Source organism: Gorilla gorilla, chromosome 2 (genome assembly GCF_029281585.2).
Source record: "Gorilla gorilla gorilla isolate KB3781 chromosome 2, NHGRI_mGorGor1-v2.1_pri, whole genome shotgun sequence".
NCBI lineage: Eukaryota > Metazoa > Chordata > Mammalia > Primates > Hominidae > Gorilla > Gorilla gorilla.
The window spans coordinates 194,400,509-194,418,991 of record NC_086017.1 but is presented as its reverse complement, the minus strand read 5'-3'; the positions used below and the strand labels follow the sequence as shown (position 1 = coordinate 194,418,991).

Below are 18,483 nucleotides of genomic sequence, written 5' to 3'. Positions count from 1 at the left end.
CTGTCCAAGGAAAGGACTACAGCTGTTGGCTTTGGAAGGAAGTAGCCTTCCACAGCTGCATAGTACTAAGTCTCTGTTAAAAGAGCAGAATGGGGGGTTGGCTTGGAAGTATGAATCTTCCCATGTTAAAATGAAATTGCTGCCCATATCTGCCAAACTTAAATAATTAAACAAGGCCATAGTTGGTTGGCAGGTGGAGGGAGAGGCAGATGTTTATTGATGAGACCAACTGAAGTATTTTTATGGTCAACTAGCAGTTATTACATTATTATTGCTCAGTAGTTTCTAGCGTTCAACATTCAGTATCCATCATTTTCTTGTTTCTGGTCACTATCTTGGATTAAAACTAGATTGTATTAACTAGTTTTGCTTTTAATTTACAACAATAGCTTGAGATATACAAAAAGCAGATGTTGATTTTGAAGAGGAAAAATATACTTTTTTTGATGCATACCCTTTCGGATATTTTGAATTTTGTATCACGTCGGTGCGTTACCTGTCAAGGATAAGTTAATTGATTAAAGCTGCATCTAGACTTCATCAGCATTTAATTTCCTAAATGAAAAATGTACTGATCTACTATTCTCTTCACCTCAATTCTACCAAGAATTTGTTTTTTCTAATTCCTTCTAAGAGAGACTACTTTTATTTTCTAGGATGAGCTGAAATTACTTGGAAAGCAGGGGACCACATTGCTGTCATGTATCCAAGAACCAGCAACCAAATATCCCAACAGCAAACTCAATCTCAACCAACTTGAGAATGTAACTACCATGGAAAGGTGAGTGAGTGAAGTGGAACCAGCCTTTTCAGGAGAGAATATGTAGACCTAGATGTTCTGGAGCAACCAAGAACAGATTGGGACAGCCAATATTGGGTCTTGGTGGGGCCAAGGAAGAAGAATATTTGAGACAACAAAGGAAAAAAGAATACGTCCATCTGGCATCCACATACAGAGATCTTTTTATGAGCATTCTATTCCCCCCTCTTCAATGTATATGACATGTTCCCACCCTAGGATTTTGAGGGAGAGGGTAGTATTTACTGGGCTTCATTTCCAAGTAACAGTTTGGCTTGGAGCTGTGCTTTATATTCGTGTAGTCTCAGGTAGAAAGAAAGAAGGCATGAAGGTAAGATCAGCCGGAGCACATTCTAAAGCACAGCAGCTGCATCTGAAGCAAAGTCACTGCCTGCACTGTGGATGTCCTGATTGGAAAATGAAAGGTGCAAAGCCCGCTGAGCCAGAAGAAAGGCATAGGTGACACATGCTTTCATAATAAGGAGATGGTCACCATTGACACCACTGACCAAAGACACAGGTGTTCTAGCCATAGGCCTATATGGATGCCTGTGGAAATGAATGCTAACCTAACATCACTTTCTCATTCTTTCTTGAAAGGTTATTAGTTCAACTGGATGAAACAGAAAAAGCCTTTAGTCAGTTTTGGTCTGAGCATCATCTGAAGCTTAACCAGTGCCTACAACTACAGCATTTTGAGCACGATTTTTGTAAGGTATTCTTTTCTTGTTTACTATAACTTTCTTTTCTGGTACCGGGACCTCTGGTTTTCTCTCCCTCCTCACTCTTTGGTATGGGGTTTCCCTCTTTTCCCTAATCCAGCTTTCTCCTTATCTCCTTGCTTCATTACAGACCACCCCCTCCAACCCCTTCTCACTTTTTCAGTGGAGTCAAACTGTTCTAGAATCCCATTTACCTGTTGATGTACATGGCATTTCAGTGATGGTTTATCTTCCTTTTTTTTTGAAACAGGGTCTTGCTCTGTCACTCCGGCCGGAGTGCAGTGGTGTGATCATGGCTCACTGCAGCTTTGATCTTCTGGGCTCAAGCTATCCTCCCACCTCAGCCTCCCAAGTAGCTGGAATTACAGGCATGCCCCACCATCACACCCAATAATTTTTTTTTTGAGATGGAGTCTCACTCTGTTGCCCAGGCTGGAGTGCAGTGGCGCGATCTCAGCTCACTGCAACCTCCGCCTCCCAGGTTCAAGCGATTCTCCTGCCTCAGCCTCCTGAGTAGCTGGGACTACAGGTGCTCACCACCACACTCAGCTAATTTTTTGTATTTTTGGTAGAGATGGGGTTTCACTGTGTTAGCCAGGATGGTCTCAATCTCCTGACCTCTGTGACCTACCTGCCTCGGTCTCCCAAAAGGCTGGGATTACAGGCATGAGCCACTGCGCCCGGCCCAGATAATTTTTAAATATTTTTGCAGAGACGAGGTCTCCCTATGTTGCCCAGGCTAGCCTCGAACTTCCAAGCCCAAACAATCCTCCTGCCTCAGCCTCCCAAAGTGCTGGGATTATAGGCCTGAGCCACTGGACCCAGCTATCTCCCTTTTTGATTGATTATCTGTTGAATATAGTTCTAATAGTTCAGCTACAGGTGAATTCTGCACCCCCAGCTTAATTTGAAAGTTAGTGAGCTGCAAAAAAATTTTTTTCAACATATATAGATATATACAAGTCTTGAATCCTTTTTGGAATTTTGAGTTTTCTTGAAGCATAACAAACCTATACCTTCAGGTGAGTGAGTGTTGGTTTACTTCTGGACTGTTCTAATGTTTCTTGTAGGCTAAGCTTGCCCTGGATAATTTGCTGGAAGAGCAAGCAGAGTTTACAGGCATTGGAGACAGCGTGATGCACGTGGAGCAACTTCTTAAGGAACACAAAAAACTGGAGGAAAAAAGCCAGGTTTGCTTTCTGACATTTTTGTGTACTGGGAGGGATGTTGCTGTGGACAGTGATGGATCATGTCCAGTCATTGCTATTGGAAGGTTGCTAAAGGACACAGGAATGCCCAGTCCTGCCCTTCAGTCACCCCAGGATCCCAAGGAGAGAGGCACATTAACAACTGCTATGAGTAATGCGGGCAGCACAGAGTCCTGTTAAAGCTGCCGGAACATACAGTTGCAGCTGGACGCTCAGGTGGGGTGAGGACTCTGGACCAGCCCTGCCCTCTCACGTGGTCAGCGGCCAAGTGGGAGAAGGTCACAACAGGCTCATCACTCAGCAGAACAATTATATCAGAGGCTCACCCATCAGCTTGAGCTCCTCCCTGGAGCCTGGACTAGGGGGCTGGGGGTTGTGGGTTGGTAGTAAGGATGGGAAACTTTCAAAGGAGAAACCAGAAAAAAAAAAAACAACTAGTTTTATACCTGGAGCAAGACAATTAGATGGAGGAAATTGGTCCACATTAGTTCCATTGCTACACAGAATTGGCAAAGCTTTCTCCTTTCTCATGTCCCAAGAGTTGTAAATGTGAAACTTGTAAAAGAATATGTATTTTACAGTCCCATACTGGAATTAAACAGTGTCCCAGATCCGCACACAAGTCAGCATTTAGAAATTATTCCATTTTAAGTGTTTACAGATTTGGTTTATTACAAATGAAGAAAGCTGAGTCGTCTCTTTCCAGAGAAGTTCCTTTCTGCTTGTTTGAAATTAGGTTCTCTATATTTTTGGGTCTTGGGGACCAAGTCCCCTGTGGTTAGCGCTTCCTTTCTTAGCTAATCTGGAGGCATGTTTCTCAGACGGCAATTTTGGAGTACTAGAGATTTGCCAAAGTGTGAGCCTCTGGCCAGCAGCACAGATGTCACCTGAGTAAGCGCTAATTAGAAATATAAAATCTCAGATCCCACCCTGGAATTGGAATCTGCATTTTAAGAAGATCCCCAGGTGATTGACTTGTACGTTACAGTTGGAGACACACACCCCTAAAGGATACAAAACAAAGTATACCAAGGCCACACTGACTCTAAGAGCTGTCAGTTGTAGATTCTGAGCTGCAGGTGCTTGTGCACATGCATGAACACACAAACCCAGCTGTGTATCCAGATCCCCATTCAGGAATCCCATCCCTTCCTAGCGAGCACTCTTTCTCTTACCAGTGACCATTTGACAGATAAACTGGTGCTAAAGACATATGAGTCATCAGGAACATTTATCAAACAATGGAAAAGTTGAATTTCATATATATGATGACTAGATATCTTAGATTCTCCAGGACAGCCCCAATCTTATATCATTTTAGTTTTTTCAAAATAATTTTTTACTGAATATAGATACTATGTTTTTTTGCTTATTCATATATTAAGAAAAAGTGCCTCATCAAAAAAAATGCCTTCATATATATATGAAACTAACTACTGACCTATCCAGAGGGTTATTTATTCATCAACAGGTATTCCTTATCCTAGGTTCTGTGGATGCAGCGGTGAGCCAGACAGTCCAGAATCTGCCCTCATGGAGCTTACATTCTACTGGAGAGAGACAGTTCACTAAAAAGCAATCAAATAAATAATAACATCAGATAGTAACAAGTGGTATAAAAAAGAAAACAAGATATAATAGAAAGTGACTGGGGATGCTACTTTAGCTAGAATGGTCTGGAAAGGCCTGAGAAGACGACCTTTGATCTGAGATCTGTTTGATCTGTGTAATCATGCAAAGACTTAGGGAATAGCATCAAGGCAAGAGCGAGCTGCAGGTGCAAAGGTCCTAAAGTGGAAATGAGCTTGGTGAGTTCAAGGAACATTGCTAGAGCAGGTGGGCCAGAGGAAATGAGTGAACAGAGATGAGCAGAGGCCAGGTAGTCCTGTTGCACCCTGAGATCTTTTGTGAGGATTTGAATTTTATTCTCAGTGGAACAGAAAGCCCTTGGAAGGCGCTCTGGGCTGTGTCTTGAATAGTGGCGATGGATCCGCATGACTGCATCACATTCTTTCTTCTGCCCACTTCCTTGAACTTGCGGTCCTTGGTATATACTTCAAAAGTTGCTGACCAGAGTTAGGGATGAAACCTGTGGTTATGGAACACAGGAATGCTCTGTGAACCCATGACCCACCTTTCGTGGGCAACATTCTTGAAGCAGCTAGACTAGCCCACTGTGGATGACCTGTGACTTGCAGGATTTGCAGACCTGTCACATCCTGTGACTTGCAGATCTTATTTCTAAACTTGCTTCCTGAAGGATGCAGTACACCTGTGTCTCTGCCTTTGCGTAAATCAAACAAAGCTGTCTCATCGTAACTGAGATCGTTTTCAATATATCTTCCCTCAGACTTCTCAGACACATGGCTTCTTCAGATTATTAGGGCTTGGCTAATCTTTCCATTTGTCCTTTAAAGTGTTAAAGGAACAAGACTGTGTCTGGCCACAATCTGACAAATATCTGCCTGGAGTTTGTCCTTTACTCGGCACTAAGGGGCCAGCTCCCTCCCAGCACAGCCACACGCTGGCTCTGCGGTGGTGCCAGCTTCCTTATTCCACACAGTGACATCATCCTCACAAGTAACCTCAGAATCAACTCACTAACCAGGCTCCTGTCGCATGCTGATTCAGCCTGTTCTTTATCTTGTTCTCGTTTGAGGGTTTGGCAGTCTTTTGAATGCTCCTTCCTGATTCTGAAAAACAGTAGTTTCAACCACTTACAGAAGGTCTTCTATAAAAGCAGAACTTGCTGCAGGGTTTTGACTGTGGGCCATACTGAGACCCTTGCTGAGGGGCCAGCAAGGAACAGAACAGGACAGGGTGGAGGAACCACCTGATTTCAGCCTTGACCTCTCCCCATAAGGGTGCTGTGTCTAAGAAGGCATGGAACCCAGGCCATTAACATCTAAGGATGTCATCTTGTTGGAGGGTCATGGCTTTGTGTACATGTGTGAAATTTTCAAACACACACAGAAGCAGATAGACTGGCATAATGAACTCCAAGTGTCCATCATTCAATTTCAACAACCATTAGCTTTCTGCCTTTCTTGTTTCATCTGGCCCACCTCCCCATACACACACTCCATCCCTGTGGATCCTCTGTGGGTTTGTTCTAGATTCCCTGATAGAGTAGCATCACTCGCTTTCTCGCCATTTTCTTCCCTAGTAGGCACTGTCATCTCTCATCTGTTATACCAGCAGAGTCCTCGGGGGGAAATAAACTTATTTCAATAAAGATTTCTGATTGCTACTTCTAAGCTGTAACTTGACGATCCAGCCTTCTGGAATTTTCAGCATCTGAAAGATCCCAGATGGGCTTGTGATCAGAGTACCAGATTTTAGCCATTTTTTCCCTCACTCTTTCTTTTTCACTTTGGAGATTTTGATGACTATTTATCCTGAGTGGGAGGTATATAAACTAAAAAAATAAGCTTCAATTTGGAGGTTTCACCATAAATTTCTTTGCAGGCACCAGGAGGATGTCATAGCACATGTGTAGAGGCCAGGTGGGCTGGAGGGTGACAAGAACACAGGCTTTGGAGTCAGATAGGGATGGATTCAAATCTTGGCTCTAACAAGTACCAGCTGTATGACCCTAGTCACATTTCTTAGCCTTTCTGAATATGGTCCCCCTCATCTGTAAAGCAGAGGTAATAATTCCTACCTCACAGAGACCTTGTGAAGATTAAATGAGTTAGATGTGTGGTAGGGACTTCATGTGGTCGGCTTGCAATGTGGTTGGTGGTCAGTAGTCAGTGGTCAGAAACTATTGTTGTCCTTTCAATTCTGTAATAGTGACCTTCCAGCCATGTGGTGGCTGAATCCGGGTTGCTCCTTAGTTGCCCTTTTTTTTTTTGAGATGGAGTTTCACTCTTGCCACCCAGGCTGGAGTGCAGTGGCACAATCTTGGCTCACTGCAACCTCCGCCTCCTGGGTTCAAGCGATTCTCCTGTCTCAGCCTCCCAAGTAGCTGGGACTACAGGTACCCTCCACCACACCTGGCTAGTTTTTGTATTTTTAGTAGAGACGGGGTTTCACCATGTTGGTCAGGCTGGTCTCTAACTCCTGACCTTGCGATACGCCGGCCTTGGCTTCCCAAAGTGCTGGGATTACAGGCATGACCCACTGCGCCCGGCCTCCTCAGTTGCCTTTATGGGCGTTTCTCCCTAGACCCATTTGGACCTGTTACTCACATCTTTCCTCTAACATCTCAAATGTCTTCTGGACAGTTCTGAAGGGTGAAATACTGTATGCCGAGGGAAGGGCAGGCTCTGATCACCACAGGGTGATTTGGAAGTATCCTGTGGTGAATTTCCCTGGACCCAGAAAATTCTGCCCTGTTCTTAATAAATTAGGCAGCTGGACTTAAAAAAAAAAAAAGTGTCAACAGAGACTTTCATGCCAAGTCTCATGTTTCTATATTTGACTAAAGTCAGACAAGTTCGAGCAACCAAATGAGGTCTCTAAGTTTAGGCAGAACAAGTGCAGCCATTTTTCTCTGTGTATGTTGGTCTGAGCCGTATCCTGGAGCCGGACTGCCTGGGTTTGAAGCCTGGCTCTTCTCTTTCCTACCTGGGTCACCTTGGGCCATTGTGCTCCATTTCCCTTTGGTAAAACAGTACCTGTATCAAAGGGTTTGTTGTGAAGAGTTAAGGAAATAAGCAAATGTAAAGCATTCAGAACAGTGCCTGGCATCTGGTAAGCTCTCAGTAGATGTTAGCTGATGTTATTAACATTACAGAGGTAGAGGGATAAATTCTGGGCTATGGAACATGTGCTAGGTTCAGTCTGCAGTAGCTGAGCAGTGCTAGGAAAGGTCTGTCATTCATTCGACATCTATTCTGCAAATATTTATTCATCTCCTACCATGCCAGGTACTGTTTAAGTTCTGAGGACACAGCAGTGAACCAAAGAGTCAAAAATCACTGCCCAGACCAGGCGCGGTGGCTCACGCCTGTAATCCTAGCACTTTGGGAGGCCGAGGCGGGTGGATTGCCTGAGCTCAGGAGTTCGAGACCAGCCTGGGCAACACGATGAAAACCCATCTCTGCTAAAAATTAAAAAAAAAAAAAATTAGCCAGGCATAGTGGTGGGCGCCTATAGTCCCAGCTACTCGGGAGGCTGAGGGAGGAGAATCGCTTGAACCCCGGAGGCAGAATTTTCAGTGAGCCTAGATCAAGCCACTGCACTCCAGCCTAGCTACAGAGCAAGATTCCATCTCAAAAAAAAAAAAAAAAAAAAAGAAAATCACTGCCCAGGGAATGAGTATTCCAGTCATCTTGTAGGGGTGGTAACCAGTGCACCTGGGCCTTTGCTGTTTAGAACAAGTGTTCTGGGTATTTTTGCCTCAGTCCTTTTAACTAGCCACTACTTGATTTGTGTCACTCGTTTCTATACCAGTACTCCTCTTTGTTTTGTGCAGCATTTATTTGTAAGTACCTAAGATGCACCATGCACTGTTTTCAGTTGAATAAGAGCTGGTTCTGGACCATAGGTGTCTGTGGCATAGCGCAGGCAGCAGATAAGTGGTCACAACATAATGAAGCAGGTGCTCTGATCAAGAGAAGCACAGAGAAAGTTTTCTGGAGAAGGTGAAGTCTGAAATATGATTTAGATCGAGTTGGCCCCAGAGGAGTATGGGTGAGGGGGAGTAGGGAAGGATGGGCTTTCTAGGCAGACAGCAGGTGGAGAAGGGATGGAGGCCTGAAGCTGCCTGAATATTTGGGGAACAATAAATGGATAATTAGTATGGTTGCAGCAGAGAATGGAGTTGAGGAAGTGGAAGAGGACTTGGTAAGTCAGGCACACCCACGTATGAGCTAGATAATGAAATTCCCCGTGTGCATTGCTCAAGAGTTTAAGCTTGCTCCTGAAGACCCTGGGCGCCCAGAAAAGGGCTTGAAGCTTGGGAGTGACGTAGACACAATAAGATATGTTGGAATCGCTGCTTTGTCAGCAGTCTGGAGCATGATTTGAAGGAGAGCCTGAAGAAAAGCAGGGAGACCAGTTGTCCCCATGAGAAGCCATGAGGCCTGAGCAGAGAGTGACAAGGAGGTGGCAGAGACAGGGTCAGAATTTGAAAGGTATTAAGAAGGTGACGGTCCCTGCAGGGCTTCGTGAATGACTGGGAGGGTAAGAGGAAAGGGGTTTGGAAATTGTTGAAACCATAAACCAGTGCAAGTTAAGAGAGGGGCAAGTTGTACGCACCTGGAGTTACTGTGACTCCTTGTGTTACTGTAAACAGCTAAAGCAGTGCAGTGATGCACTGGATGCTTAGTGTGGCTGGCAAGGGGGCTCATGGGCTCTCTGCTTCTGGAGACCTTTTGGAATGTGGCAGTCATCTGTGCTGATTGCTTCACAGAGTTCCAGCCAAGCAGGTCACCGCATCATGTAGCTCATTGGCTCATTCATTTATTTTGTTGATCAAATATTTATTGCATGCCTACTAAATGCTCTCATGGAACTTACATTTTGGTGGGAGTGAGTGGGGGAGGGAGGAATTCTTTTTTTTTTTTTTTTTTTTTTTTTGAGACAGAGTCTCACTCTGTTGCCCAGGCTGGAGTGCAGTGGCACAATCTCAGCTCACTGCAACCTCCGCCTCCCAGGTTCAAGCTATTCTCCTGCCTCAGCCTCCCGAGTAGCTGGGACTACAGGTGTGTGCCACCATGCCTGGCTAGTTTTTTGTCTTTTTAGTAGAGATGGGGTTTCACCGTGTTAGCCAGGATGGTCTCGATCTCCTGACCTCATGATCTGCCCGTCTCAGCCTCCCAAAGTGCTGGGATTACTGGTGTGAGCTACCGCGCCCGGCCAGGAGGGAGGAATTCTACATTAAAGTAAATAAGGAAAATAGTTTTTAGATAGAGATAATGCTGTTAAAGAATTAAAGTGTGGGAGAGGGCCTAGGTGACTGGGCGAATGGGTTGTAGAGAATGACTTAAGATATAGTCGCCGGGGAAGCCCTGTGAGGAGGTGACTCAGGAACTCAGCTCTGCATGACCCAGGGAAGAACAATCCAGAGAAGGGTCGAGTCAGGAGCTAGTTTGGTGATCAGCCGTAAGCCGTATCTCTCAGCTGGATTCCTGCAGCAGCCCCTTAACAGGTCTCCCTGCATTTCCTCTTATTCTGGACACTGTACCTGGAGTGGTCCTTTCAAAAACATGATCGAGATCCTCCCTCCAAACCCAGGGGCTTTCCTCTCACCCCGGCTCTGGAACCCCCTCTTTCCTCTAGTTACATCTTCCACTCATTTCCTTCTTGCTCCCTCTGCTGCAGCCACACTGGCCTCCTTCCTGCTACCCTAACTTGTCAAACACGCCTTCACCTCCCAGCCAAGTACTGCACGGCTTGTCCCTGACTTCAAGTCTCGGCTTGTATGCAGAGCGCTCCCAAGACCATGCACACATTTCTTCGAAGATTCACTAGGAGGATTCTGCATGTAGCTGTATTAGAGTTATGATCTATTAAGATGAGAAAGTACTAAGCAAAATTAGCAAAGGAGAAAGGCATGCGAGGTGAAGTCTGGAGGAAACCAGGCACAAGCTTCTTAGAATCCTCTCCTGTGGGAGTTTCACAGGACATACTTCCTGCCCCCGTCTGTGGGTTGTGACAACATGTGTGAAATGTTGTCTACCAGGGAAGCTCATTAGAGACTCAATGCCCAGAGGTTTTATTGGTGGCTGGTCATGTCGGCAGCTTCTGTCTGGCAAGTACCAAGATTTCAGACTCCCAGAAGAAAAAGCAAGTAATCACCATAAACCATACTGTTTGCACAAACAGTTCAGGGATCATGAACCATTCACATTAGGGAATGGAGGGAACCTTCCCAAAATCTAAGTTCCTAGATGCCAACAAAGGGCCAATCTTAAAATCGGGTCTTTCTTTCTAAGGCTGTAGTGTCAGGCTTTCTTTTCTCTTTTTTTTTTTTTGGAGATGGAGCCTAGCTCTCACCCAGGCTGGAGTGCAGTGGCGCGATCTTGGCTCACTGCAACCTCCTCCTTCCAGGTTCAAGCAATTCTCCTGCCTCAGCTTCCAGAGTAACTGGGACTATCGGCGCATGCTGCCATGCCTGGCTAATTTTTTTTATTTTAGTAGAGATGGGGTTTCCCTGTGTTGCCGAGGCTGGTCTCCAACTCCTGAGCTCAGGCAGTCCGCCTGCCTCGGCCTCCAAAAGTGCTAGGATTACAGGCGTGAGCCACCACAACCCGGCCTAGTCTCAGGCTTTCTATGTGAAGTCTTTTCTGCATAGCTTGAGTACTCCTTCTCAGGGAGACTGTCTCACCATCCGATTTAAAATACTAGCTCCAGCACTCCCTGCCCTCCCCACCGTCTAATTTTTCTCCACATACTCGTCACTGTCTAAGATACCATATGACCTACACATGCACTTGTTTATTGCCTCTGTCTCCCATTAAAATGTAAGCTTCATTTCATGAGGTGGGGGTTTTTGCCTGCTTTCTTTACCAATGAACCCCCAGCACCTATGACAGTGTTTGGCAAATAGTAGGTTCTCAATAATATGAGAAGGATGAATGAAGGAATGCTTAAACAAACAGGAAAACTTGGCACGTATGGTTAGAGCAAAGTGTCATGCAGAAAGAGGTAGGAAATGTGATTGAGCAGACAGGGTCAGTGTAGACAGGGCCCTTACAGGCTTTGGGAAAGGGTTTAGACAAGCATATTTCTTTTTTTTTTTTTTTTGAGATGGAGTCTTGCTCTGTCACCCAGGCTGGAGTGCAGTGATGCAATCTCAATTCACTGCAATCTCCGCCTCCCAGGTTCAAGCGATTCTCCTGCCTCAGGCTCCTGAGTAGTTGGGATTACAGACACCTACCACCACGCCCGTCTAATTTTTGTATTCAGTAGAGACGGGGTTTTTCCATGTTGGTCAGGCGCGTCTTGAACTCCTGACCTCAGGTGATCCGCCCACCTCGGCCTCCCAAAGTGCTGGCATTACAGGTGCGAGCCACCACACCCAGCCTAGACAAGCATATTTCTTAAGTGTCATGACCACCTTTGAGTTGTCCAAATCCAATTTTCACCAGTGTTTCAACTTCAGCTCACCCCGAACTCTCCTCAAGGACAGGTGTCAGTCCCTCTTCTTGTTCCTTTAGTTAATAGGGGTATTCAAAATCTCTTATTATGTGCACTCCATGCTTTTCTGCCCTAGAGTTTATTGCAATTGTAATAATTTAACGATTTGTGTAATTTAGTTGATATCTGAATTCTCCATTAATCTGAAAATTTTGGGCTTGTTAACACTATATCCTCGATGTCTAGCCCAGAACTCAACAGGTATTTGAATGAATGACTGCTGTTGTTCAGCATGTGGACAACTCTGGGCCAGGCTTAACTTCCTGGGCCTGGAACCATTCAGAGCTTTCTCAGGTTCTCCAGCCTTCATCCTGGGTTAGCATCTCCACAGCCTCCCTCCAGGCTTGGAGCACACAGTACCAGGCAGCTCTCAGCCTCATGATGCTCTGACTTCTGATGCCTGGCTGTGGGTGTTCACTTTGCAGGAGCCCCTGGAAAAGGCCCAGCTGCTGGCACTGGTTGGGGACCAGCTCATCCAAAGCCACCATTATGCAGCAGATGCCATCAGGCCCCGGTGTGTGGAGCTCAGGCACCTCTGTGACGATTTCATCAATGGAAACAAGAAAAAATGGGACATTTTAGGAAAGTCCTTAGAGTTTCATAGACAGCTGGACAAGGTGAGCAAAACACAGCCAAGAACATGATGTCTGCAAGATTTTCTGTGAAGAAGCTTCCATCGTACTCGTCCTCCCTTCCTTGTGTGAGAGGCTTGAGTGCTTTACGTGAAAAGATGTTCAAGAGGCATTAAAAACTGTGCAGATCCTGGGTGTAGAGGTATACCTGGCACGAAGGTAAAATGTGCTCTGGCCATCCCACCACATCCCATTAAAGTTAACTAAAGCCCATTTCTATCTGTGTGCAGCCGGACTTTAAGAGTGTGTTTTGGCTTGGCCCTGTGGGAACACTTCTTGATTCCCTTTCAGGTGTACAGAGAACCAAGCACTATATTTGCAGAGTGCTTCCCTCATATAAAGGCAAAGGGTTTTGACTCTTTTTGGAGAAGCTTAAGTAATAACGACCATTTTATACCCCCTACCATGTATCGAGCACCTACTGTATTCCTACCAGGAACATAATTATGTCATCTATTTATAATCCTCAAGACAACCTCTGAGGAAGGTATTAATGGCCTCATTGTGCAGAGGCAGAAACTGATACTCTGCTGGGTCTCAAAATGTAGCACACGAGAATCACCTAGTGAGCTGTTATATGGCAGATTCCCTTATGCACTGCCCTGAAGACTCAGCGTCGATAGGTCTGGAATACTGCCCAGGAACTAGTATTTTAGTAAAGTGTCTAAATGATTCTGGTGCAGGTGGTGCAGGGAAGACACCAAGAAACCCTGGGACCACACATGGTGCGCACAGGGGAAGCCAGAATTAAAGTCAGGCCTGTCAGATTCCACACCAAGGCTTCACAGGATAGACAGCAAGGGCGCATGCCAGGGGCCCACAAGGAGAGGGGTGCCCTTTGGAGGTGACCTCTAGGGTATGTTCCCAGTCAGCAGGAGCAGCGGTTTCTGGAGTCTTCCCTGTCAGCTGGTCCCAGGCAGCATGTGGCTGACGGCAATGAGTCAGCATGCTCCATCCCCACAGCTGTTCCTCTTGCATGGCAGGGGGCACCCACCCAGGCTGCTTACCTCATCCCATTGCTAAAGGGATTTTAATGTCAATGAAATATAGTTGCTTCAGAAGCAAGTAGCTCCAAAGGGGCTGGTGCACAGCCTGCTCTGTGTGCTGAGCTCGCTGTGGGATCAGCTGCTGTTTTCCCAACTCCATTTTTGCTCCAGAGATAATAAGCCTGGTGTGTGTGTGTGTGTGTGTGTGTGTGCGTGTGCACATGTGTGTTTGAGAGAGAGAGAGGGAGACAGAGAGAGAGAGAAAGCAAGTAGCCATAGTAACTCTACAGAAAATCCCAGCCTAATGTTTTTTGCAGATCTAGGCATGATGTGTAAAGAGAAAGTTTTCACAGCATATATCAAAGCATGAGTTCATATTATTGTGGAAATCCAAAAATGTAGGAAGAAAAAGGTTACTCATGGGCACGTACATATCCCACTATCCCCCATCCCTACATAATGGTAATTATTAATTCTGAAATATCTTTATGATTTTTTTATTCTAAATGTGGTACATATTCACTGTAAATAATCTAGGAAAAAATAAGACAAAAACTTAAGTTGCCTATCATTTTCCCACTTAGAAAGACAGCCACTTTGGAGTGTTGCATTTTGATCTTTTTTCTCTGTATAGTTATTTTATGTTGCTTTTCAGGCCACATGGTAAATGGAAATGCAGAGGTATTGGCACTGGAAGCTTCTTTTCATATAACTCTTCAGGTAGCATAAGGGCTCCCTGTCTTTCTGTTCAAGTGTCTCAGTGGAGTTCAAAAGAGCAAAGAAAATGAGTCTTTTTAAAAAATTGAATAATTAGAACTCATCACCTATCTAATGTCCTCCCAGCATCCAGAAACTCTTGAGTATTGCTGTGCTGAGTTACAAAGCTTTGCATTCTTGCTTCCTTAGGAAAGACAAACGCCAGTAAATGCAAATAGGGATCACCTGGGAATCCAAAGACGAAAGTTGTGTTTTTGTTAAAAGGGACATGCCCTTCTCCCAGGAAATGTAAGGGCCAGGTCTAATGTCTTATTAATCACCCTGTGTTCTGGTAACCAATTTTGATGCAAGAAGAGTGGACTAGCAGGTAAACCCCAAAAGCCATTGATTACATTTCTCTATGGTTAGACCAGCCTAAGAGATATTTAGCTATAAGGCTGGGTGGGTGCAGTGCCTCACACCTGTAATCCCAGCACTTTGGGAGGCCGAGGTGGGAGGATTGCTTGAGCCCAGGAGTTCGAGAGCAGCCTCGGCAACATGGCCAAAACCTGTCTCAAAAAAAGGAAAGAAAGAAAGAGAAAGAGACAGAGAGAGAGACAGAGAGAAAGAAAGAGGAAGGAAGGAAGGAAGGAAAAATTAGCCTGGTGTGGTGGCACGCATCTGTAGTCCCAGCTACTCAGGAGGCTAAGGTGGAAGAATCACCTGAGCCTGGGGTAGACCTCTCCAGGCTGCATTAAGCCATAATTGCACTACTGCACTCCAGCCTGGGTGACAGAGTGAAACCCTGTCTTAAATTAAATATATATTTAGCTGTCTACTCCTGGAGATGTAGCAATTACTGTTAATGGAAGAGACTCATTTTGCTGACCGAGTGACTTCCCTGAGAAGTGCACAGGTATCAGTTGGTTTGGGTTTGTCCCCCTCATAGTGTAATTTACAGTGGTTAGACCCCTTAAACTCGATGCCGTCCCATGATGATTTCCCATTGTCTGGGAATCCTTGTAGACACCTTACAAGCTCAGACCTGCTGAGGATTACGGTGGCTCTGAGTTGTGGTCAGGCGAAGTGCACAGGGCACTGTTTCTTTCCAAAAGGTCAGCCAATGGTGTGAGGCAGGAATCTACCTCTTGGCTTCCCAAGCTGTAGACAAGTGCCAGTCTCGAGAAGGGGTTGACATCGCCTTGAACGACATTGCGACATTCCTGGGCACAGTCAAGGAGTACCCGTTGCTCAGCCCCAAGGAGTTTTACAACGAGTTTGAGTTGCTGCTCACCCTCGATGTAAAGGTAATGCTTCCGGGTTATTTTGATCCTGTGGTTGGGAAACGGATAGGGGAGGGAGGGACTGTACCTTCTTCCTGATAAAGTACACACAGGGTACTGAGCAGGCTGAATTGAGTGGGCTCACTGGTTCCGAAGCCCTCTGGCGGCCTCTTAGACTCTCAGCCTGAACGTCCTGGCATACTGAGTCTTCGTCTGACTCAAATCAGTCATTTCTCTATTAATGTTTATGAGCATTCCTGATGTACCATGTGCTGTGCTGAGTGCTGAGGATACCACGATGATTAGAAATAGGCATGCTTCCATCCCTCACTGAGCTTACAGTTTGTGGGAGAGGCTGACATTAACAAAATAATCACACAAAAATGTGTTACAAGCTGATATAAGTGCTGTCAAGGAGGGATGCAGGGTCAGGCATGTGACAGAGGAACTTGACCTGGACTGGGGTCAGAGAAGGCTCTCGGGAAGAGTCACTTGAGCTAAAGCCTGGAGAACGAATAGACAAGATGGGAGAGCCTTTCCGGACAGGAGGAACAGCATGTGCAAAGGCTTCAGGGCTGGAGGGAGCCTGGCACAGTGCAGACCAAAAGGTCAGGGTGCTGGAACCTAGAGAGCAATGGAAGTGTGTTTTGGGCGAGGTTAGAGAGAGGCAGGCAAGGTAGGCTTTGCGGGCCACATGAGCGAGTTTGGATTTAAGCAGGGGGATAACTTGATTGGATTTGCATTTGAGAAGCATATTCTTCCATGAAGCCAGCAGGGCTGTAGGTAGCACACCTTCCTCGGAGAGCCACATCATCACCTTGTCTGCACCTCTGGTTTAGGAGCTTCTTTTAATCAGCTTCCTGGGCACAAAGAAAGGAAGAGAAGATGCAGTGGAGGAACAAACAGATTATATCCAGCCTGTCTAACTGTTTGTGTAATTCTGGGGAATGCCCTGAAGTCCATCCATGGACTCAGGCCAAAATTCTTTGCTCTGTCTAACATGACACAAGCCACATTGTATTCTAATTGTTTGTTTGTTTGTTCGTTTGTTTATTTCTGAGACGGAGTCGCTCTGTCGCCCAGGCTGGAGTGCAGTGGCATGATCTCGGCTCACTGCAACCTCTGCCTCCTGGGTTCAAGCGATTCTCCTGCCTCAGCTTCCCAAGTAGCTGGGATGACAGGTGCCAGCCACCACACCCGGCTAATTTTTGTATTTTTAGTAGAGATGTGATTTCACCATGTTGACCAGGCTGGTCTCAAACTCCTGTGCCAGGGTGTTCCAGGCACTGGAGACGCCGTAGTGAAAGGATGTAGTCATTGTCCTCAAGGGTCTCAAGTAGGAGAGGCTAATCCTTAGATACACAATTCTGGAGCATGGCAGGACCTGCAGTGACTTGCATAGTGATGCCCAGAGGGGGTCACCTGAGGGAGGTAGGGATGGGGGGAGTAGGGGAAGGTGGGAGAAAGGGAATGCTTCATGTTCTCAGGCTGTATACAGAGAGACCTGTTCATCATGATTTGCTTTTGTTACTGTAGGCCAAAGCCCAGAAAGTTTTGCAGAGGCTGGATGATGTCCAGGAAATATTTCACAAGAGGCAAGTGAGTCTGATGAAACTGGCAGCCAAACAGACTCGTCCAGTGCAACCTGTGGCCCCACATCCTGAGTCTTCACCAAAATGGGTGTCATCGAAAACCAGCCAGCCCTCCACCTCGGGTAGGTTATTTGAGGAAAAGAAGCTTTGTGGCTTTTGTGTTTCATCAGCACCATGAGGACTGAGACTGGTTGTCTACAATGGATAACGGTCGCTGTTTTAACAGATACTATTTAAAACAGACTACAGATATAGCATAGTGCAGACATGGAAGACATAAACACTTAGATAACACCAAGTCCTGGATGCAAGGAGAAACACACAATCTACTGAAGGAATAATAAAAATGCATCATAAAGGCTGGGTGCGGTGGCTCACGCCTGTAATCCCAGCACTTTGGGAGGCCATGGCGGGTGGATTATCTGAGGTCAGGAATTCGAGACCAGCCTGGCCAACATGGTGAAACCCATCTCTACTAAAAATATAAAAATTAGGCTGGGCGCAGTGGCTCACGCCTGTAATCCCAGCACTTTGGGAGCCTGAGGTGGGCAGATCACAAGGTCAGGAGATCAAGACCATCCTGGCTAACACGATGAAACCCCATCTATACTAAAAATACAAAAAATTAGCCAGGCGTGGTGGCGGGCACCTGTAGTCCCAGCTACTCGGGAGGCTGAGGCAGGAGAATGGCGTGAACCTGGGAGGCGGAGCTTGCAGTTAGTGGAGATGGCGCCACTGCACTCCAGCCTGGGCAACAGAGCAAGACTCCGTCTCAAAAAAAAAAAAAAAAAAAAAATATATATATATATATATATATACACACACACACACACACACACACATATATGTATATACACACATATATACACACACACACATACACATACATATATATACATATATATATAAATAAATTAGCCTGGGCATGGTGGTGGGCGCCTGTAATCCCAGCTACTCAGGAGGCTGAGGCAGGAGAATTGCTTGAACCCGGGAGGCAGAGGTTGCAGTGAGCAGAGATTGCGCCATTGCCCTCCAGCCTGGGCGACAAGAGCAAAACTCTGTCTCAACAACAACAACAACAACAACAAATGCATCATAATAATAACAACATAATAATAACAGCATAAAATAGATCCCATTCAGGACCTTTAAAAGGCCCACGTTTTATTAGCAATGGAGTAGTAAAATTGGTTCTTTGAGCAAAGATTTAAAAAATAGGTAAGTTCTTATGCCAATCCCACATGGTCCTGATTACCATAGCTTATTAGTCAGCCTTTAAGATCAAGTCATGTGATGTTCCAACGTTGTTCTTTTTCAAGGTTGTTTTGGCTATTTTAGGTCCTTTTCATTGTTCCATAAATTTTAGAATCACCTTTCAATTTCTGCTGGGATTATGATAGGAATTACACTGGATATATGAGCTAATTTGGAGAGAACTATTATCTTACCAATATTGACTTTTCCAATTCCTGAAT

At 45.6% G+C, this 18,483-nt stretch overlaps 1 protein-coding gene across 2 annotated transcripts in view; it reads left to right on the top strand.

Annotated features, from left to right (window-relative positions):
- Nucleotides 1-18,483, top strand: part of MCF2L2 (MCF.2 cell line derived transforming sequence-like 2) — a 251,590-nt gene that overhangs the window by 118,627 nt on the left and 114,480 nt on the right. For both annotated transcript variants that reach the window (XM_004038073.5, XM_055381960.2), the window contains exons 8-13: nucleotides 657-781; nucleotides 1,400-1,514; nucleotides 2,592-2,711; nucleotides 12,245-12,436; nucleotides 15,249-15,440; nucleotides 16,953-17,130. In XM_004038073.5, coding sequence (XP_004038121.4) covers nucleotides 657-781; nucleotides 1,400-1,514; nucleotides 2,592-2,711; nucleotides 12,245-12,436; nucleotides 15,249-15,440; nucleotides 16,953-17,130 — 922 coding nt within the window. The remainder of the gene's footprint in view (nucleotides 1-656; nucleotides 782-1,399; nucleotides 1,515-2,591; nucleotides 2,712-12,244; nucleotides 12,437-15,248; nucleotides 15,441-16,952; nucleotides 17,131-18,483) is intronic.